General features: G+C 50.5%; 1 protein-coding gene across 1 annotated transcript in view; it reads left to right on the top strand.

Moving 5' to 3' along the window:
• The first annotated feature begins 1586 nt into the window (after positions 1-1586).
• The window catches only part of PLEKHB1 (pleckstrin homology domain containing B1), a 34589-nt gene continuing 30175 nt past the window's right edge, over positions 1587-6000 (top strand). Inside the window, exons 1-2 of the mRNA XM_056858087.1 lie at positions 1587-1625; positions 3746-3808. Of these exons, the coding sequence (XP_056714065.1) occupies positions 3772-3808 (37 nt within the window). The 5' untranslated portion in view covers positions 1587-1625; positions 3746-3771. The remainder of the gene's footprint in view (positions 1626-3745; positions 3809-6000) is intronic.

The raw sequence follows: 6000 nt of genomic DNA, 5'->3' as shown, positions 1-6000 counted from the left end.
TCATAACCACTACACCACGCTGGCGACTTAATGGCACTTAACACACACAGAACGCCATCAAGTCGCAGAAGACTCGTGGCAAGCTTATAGGGTTTTCAAGGCAAGAACAGAGGTGGTTTGCCATTGCCTGCCTCAGCATAGCCACCCTGGACGTCCTTGGTGGTCACCCTCCAAGCACTAACCAGGGTCAACCCTGCTTAGGTTTCGAGATGTGGTGAGATAGGGCTAGCCTGGGCCATCCAGGTCAGGGCAATGACATATAGAAGCGGTTTGCCATTTCCTGCCTCTGCATAGCGACCCTGGACTTGGTGGTCTCGGTGAACCGGGTTGGTTTCCCCACTCCTACACAGGAAGCTAGCTGGATGACCCTGGGCTAGTCACAGCTCTTAGAGCTCTCTCAGCCCCACCTACCTCACAGGGTGTCTGTTGTGGGGAGGGGAATGGAAGGTGATTGTAAGCTGGTTTGATTCTCCCTTAAGTGGTAGAGAAAGTCGGCATCTAAATACCAACTCTTCTTCTTCTCCCATCCAAGTACTTTGGGTTTCAAGATATGACAAGATCAGGCTAGCCTTGGCCATCCATAACAAGGTCTGAAGAAGTATCGGGGAGCACATCAATAGTTCCATTTATTATTGATTTAGTGCATTTTGTCTAGCTTTACCAACCTCCAGGTAAGGCCTGGAAACCTCCTGGCTCTGTTGGAAAGGACTTTTAGCCACACAGTTTTAGGTCCTTGCTGACTGGATTATATTTTTAATTGTAGCTTTGCAGCCTGAAGTAGGCCCAGCTATGTTGGAGAAAGGCAAATAAAATAAGACTAACCCACAACAAACCCAGGCTGGCCAGTGATGGGGAGATTCTTGGATCTCATTACAAGGCCGGGTTGTGCTGGGCTATCTTTGTAATGCGTGTGCCTAGCTCATCTGGCGTCCCAATTTTCCACTTCCCCAGATTCTTACATAAGGAGAGAAAATATTTGACAGCGAGTCCCTGGGAATTTGGGTGTTTTTGTTTGCTGCGCATCACTTTGTCTTTGAGCAACGCGGAAGCCAGACACCGGAGCATCATTTTCGTCCCCGACGTGCTGAAGAGCATCACTAAAAATAAACAGCCACATGACATGCACAGCGAGGTCCCCGCACACTTCAGTTGGACATGCCCAGATTGTGGCTCCCTCCCTCCCTGCAACTCTGCTACTCAGCCGGAGAACAGCCTGGCGCATTCCCGAAGCTGGAAGCGTCGGAGTTTGCAAAGAAAGAGAGACAAAGAGGCCAAGGTGCGCAACCCAGTTCTCTGATCTCTTTCCAAGCCAAGCTTCACCTGCTCAAGGGACATTTCTACAACTGCAATGCATAAAGAAGGGGGGGGGGAGAGAAAGGAAAATAACATGCAAACACCTCCCCCCCCCCCAAGGAATTAATGTTCTTCTGCATTCTGGGGACTGTACCTTTGCTTACCAAACCCAGAGTGACAGGCAGGTTGCAAACTACAACTCCCAGAATGCTGTGCCAATCAGAGGTGGCGTGGAGGGGGGGGCCTGGTGGTGTTTGCATCTTGCCTGGACTTGGACTGTGCTGCCCCACGCCTGACCGTAAAGGGGAACAGCCGGCCGCGCTCTGCTGGGGGTGAGTGGGGCAGAGGGTGTTGCCAGGTAAAAGTATGGGGGGGCCTCTTTTTGCTCTGGGTAACTTTGCTCTGGGGAGGGGTTGGAAGAGGAATAGGAGCTTTTGCCTGCTGAAAAGGGAGGGAGGGAGACAGCCCAGGGTGGGATGGAGATGCAGGCAGGTGCAGAGGAGTTTCTGGTACCCAGGATGGTACCCAGGATGGAGCTTAGCGTCAGAGGATGCTGAGCCCTGGTTTGCAAGCAGACCCCGTCCCAGGAGATGCTGGACCTCTTCCAGGCACCTTTCTGAAAACGAGGAGCTGTCGATGAGGCTCATAAGAATCTGGTAACAATCGGGTAGCCTACAGCGAAATGATCTGGGAGAATCCAGGGTAGAGAAACGTGAGTTTCCTGCTAGGGCAGCAGTGATGATCTCAAAGGGAGCAAGGGAAAGAGGGTTCGTAGAGGTCCCAGTCGCCTTGGTGGCCGGCAGCTGGAGAACTTAGACGCTACTTCTGTCGTTTTGCTATTGCAGGTTTTTTTAAAGAGTGAATATGAACTAAATGTGAATGTTTGGGAAAGGAAGTGTGGGGATGGAAGCAGTTTGAGTGCATTCACGCAAGCTGCCTCTATCGCTGTCAAAACAGGGAGGGAGAGCGAGAGATCGTGTAAATCTGTGTCTTGTTACTATTTTATGGGGCTGAGGATAGTCACATTTTCCGCTCCCCTCCAGCCAGCTGTTTTCTTGAATCTTGCTTGGTGGCTCTCCAGATACTGCCTGGGTAACTGATCTGATACACCTTTACTCTGAATTTAGGGTTGCCGGCTCTGGGTTGGGAAATTACTGGAGATTTGGGGGTAAAGCCTGGGGAGGGTGAGTTTTGGGGAGGGGAGGGACCTCAACAGGGTATAATGCCATAGAGTCCACCCTCCTAAGCAGCCATTTTCCCCAGGGGAACTGACCCCTGGAGCCTGGGGATCCTTAGTCTGATCTTCGTCATCTGGAGATCACTTCTAATTCCTGGAGATCTCCAGGTGCCACCTGGGTGTTGACAACCCTATCTGAACTCAGTCCTGGAGTTAAAGGGACTGGCTCCCCAATAAGCGAACATAAGATCACACCCTCCCCTACAATTGGCCTGTGGGAAGGGATTTTGGGGTCCTCGGTAGAGTTTCCCCCCTTGTTTTTAATCCCACCTGCTTCATGCACATGAAAACAGCTCTTCGTTTATTCTGATTTAGGATTGGGCATTTTCTGGCATGCCCAGTGACTCCCATATCTTTGCACGTTCTTTTCCCCTTCTGCTTGGAATCTTTTCTCAGCCAGCCGGGGTGCCTTGGCAGGGTAGCCCCCCTTCTCTTGGAGATACCTGGGCCCTATGCATTGGCTGGCATCCTTGCCTGTGGGCACATGTTTGCACTGCTCAGAAGCACCATGCTGAGCGCACGGGCTACGCGAATTAGGCAAATCATATGTTTTCCCGTCGTTTTTCCCCTTTTATTTACGCGGCAGAGCTGCTGTTGAATGGGAAGAGGTGGGTGGGTGTTTACTCTCCTTCTGTTCCACCGCCGCCGCCGGCTCGTCTCCGTCAGCCGGATGGTGTTGCCTGGGAATCTGGGCATGGCCTCCTGCCAAAGCAACCCAAGGGGGCTTGTGGTAATGAGGGCTGGGAGTCGAGGGCGTTTAGGGAACGCCGCAGGGGGCCCTTTGCTTCAGGTAGGTTCTGGATGGCTCCAGTTAAACGTAGATGCCAACGGCTAATCTCTAAATCCCACGAAGATTAAGGAGGCCAGGAAAAGTAGCTACCATTTCTCTCTCTTCCCGTCATTCCTGCGATAATTTACATAACAGAGATAATTCCAGGGGAATTATCTGGTGTGTGTGAGTGTGTGTTCTTAATCTGGTTAGCCTAGACTTGGGCCTATATTTAGTGTCCCAATGACCCCAATAGCCACCTTTATTTACGGAGGGGATCTCGCATGCGTGTGGAAAATCCCCACGTTAGTTGTTTCCAGGGAGCGCTGGTGAGTGGAGCTGAAGAGATGCTCTAGTTGGTTTTTAATTTTCTTAACCCTGTCTTGGTTTGGTTTTTCTCTCCCTCGCTCTCTCTCTCTTCCTTGGAAATTCTTCTGCCTTCATAGATTTGTGGGAAATCATCTCCACCGAAATGGCCCTGTTGAAGAGCGGTTGGCTTTGGAGACAGAGTAAGTTGGATTCTTGGGAGCCAGCGTGGTGTAGTGGTTAAGAGCGGTGGTTTGGAGCAGTGGACTCTGATCTGGAGAACCGGGTTTGATTCCCCACTCCTCTACATGAGTGGCGGACGCTAATCTGGTGAGCCGGGTTGGTTTCCCCACTCTGACACACAAAGCCAGCTGGGTGACCTTGGGCTAGTCACGCTCTCTCAGCCTCACCTACCTCACAGGGTGTCTGACGTGGGGAGGGGAAGGGAAGGTGATTGTAAGCCAGTTTGATTCTTCCTTGAGTGGCAGAGAAAGTCAGCATATAAAAACCAACTCTTCTCCTTCTAAAATGATGGCAAATTCCATAGCAGGAGACTACTTACATCATATAGACAGCAGTATAGCCCACAGTCTCTAATAGCTTATCCAAGTGACTTTGTGAATCATTTCTGACTGTGCAACTCTATTGCTTGTGGCATGGGATGGAAGGAGACATAGGGTTGCCAGCTCCAGGCTGGGAAATTCCTGGAAATTTGTGGGTAGGGCCTGAGGGGGGCAGGGACTTCAGTGGGCTATATTGCCATGGACTCCACCCTCCAAAGCAGCCATTTTCTATAGGGGAACAGATTTCTTTTTTTTCTGGAGATCAGTTGTAATTCCAGGCCTGGAGGTTGGCAACCCTAGCGAGCTTGTTTTTTGAGCGATGAAGGGTCTGCTCGGATATTAATTTTCCTAATTTGGTTCCTGATGGAGTGTTTGACTGGGAAGGACTGCAACTCAGTGGAAGAGCATCTGCTTGGCATGCAGAAGGTCCCTGGTTCAATCCCTGACATCTCCAGTTAAAAAGGAATCAGATCTGACTCAGTATAAATATGCATTTTTGTGCAGCCTGTTGATAAAATGAGTTCATAATGTATCCGTGACTGCTAAATGCTCGCATCAAGGGCTGACTTGATGCCTTTCGTCCATATCCTAGAATAAGGACAAATGCTGGCACCAGCTACAGCTAAGCAGATGCTATGAATAAGCATGATATGCAAATATTATGCGTCAGGTATGCAGATCAGCTCCCCTTCTGCATCACCTAAATGTGTTTTGACCTGTTGCTTCCACTTTCTCTTTCAACGTATAACTTTGCAACCACCCAACTAACCTGCACTGCTAGTGTTGCCAGCTCCAGGTTGGGAAATACCTGAGGAGGTGAGGTTTGGGGAGGGGAGGGACTTCAATGCCATAGAGTCCAATTGCCAAAGCGGCCATTTTCTACAGGGGAACTGATTTGTCGCCTGGAGATCAGTTGTATATAGGGTTTCCAGGTCCCTCTTTGCCACCGGCAGGAGGTTTTTGGGACGGAGCCTAATGTGAGCGGGGTTTGGTGAGGGGAGGGACTTCAGTGCCATAGAGTCCAATTGCCAAAGCGGCCATTTTCCCCCTCCAGGTGAGCTGATCTCTATTGGCTGGAGAGAAGTTGTAATAGCAAGAGATCTCCAGCTACTACCTGGAGGTTGGCAACCCTATGCATTGCCACTCTGGCTACTGTTGCTAGGTTTGCCAACTCTGGGTTGGAAAATTCCTGGAGGTTTGGGGGTGGAGCCTGGGGAGGGCAGTCTGAGGAGGCAAGGAACTTCAGCTGGGTAAGAATGCCACAGAGTCCACCCACCAAGGCAGCCATTTTCTCCGGGGGAGCTGATTTCTGTTGTCTGCACATCAGCTATAAATTATAGCAGAACTCCAGGCCCTACCTGGAGGTTGGCAACACTAACTGTTGCCCAGGTGGGCTGTTCCAAAAACACATGTTATATGTGTGAGAGTTAGAATTATCAAAGGGTGTTGGTTGTGAATATTAGAGAAAGGCACAAGAGGGGGAACCCACAAGGTCTCACTGGGGGAGAAACCACCTTCCCTCCCTACTGGTCCTTCTCCCTACATTCTGTCTGATGGCCTCACTTTCTGCTCCCCATTTGCTTTGGCTTTCCTACCCCTTGTTGGCCTCCCATGCCCCTTAGGGGAGACGTGGCTAGATGCTGGTAACCGACTGAGAAATGTACAAAATGAAAATCTCCCACAAAGGACCCTCTTTTTCTCAGACATTTAGCAAAAGCTGCCAATTGATTTTGGGGGCTTATTTTCCATCCCTGATAAGGGCTAGAGCCCTGATCTGGATGGCCCAGGCTAGCTCGATCTCGTCAGATCTCAGAAGCCAAGCAGGGGTCGGC

Source organism: Euleptes europaea, chromosome 12 (genome assembly GCF_029931775.1).
Source record: "Euleptes europaea isolate rEulEur1 chromosome 12, rEulEur1.hap1, whole genome shotgun sequence".
In the NCBI taxonomy this organism is placed as follows: Eukaryota; Metazoa; Chordata; class Lepidosauria; order Squamata; family Sphaerodactylidae; genus Euleptes; species Euleptes europaea.
This window is presented reverse-complemented; position numbering and strand designations above follow the sequence as displayed.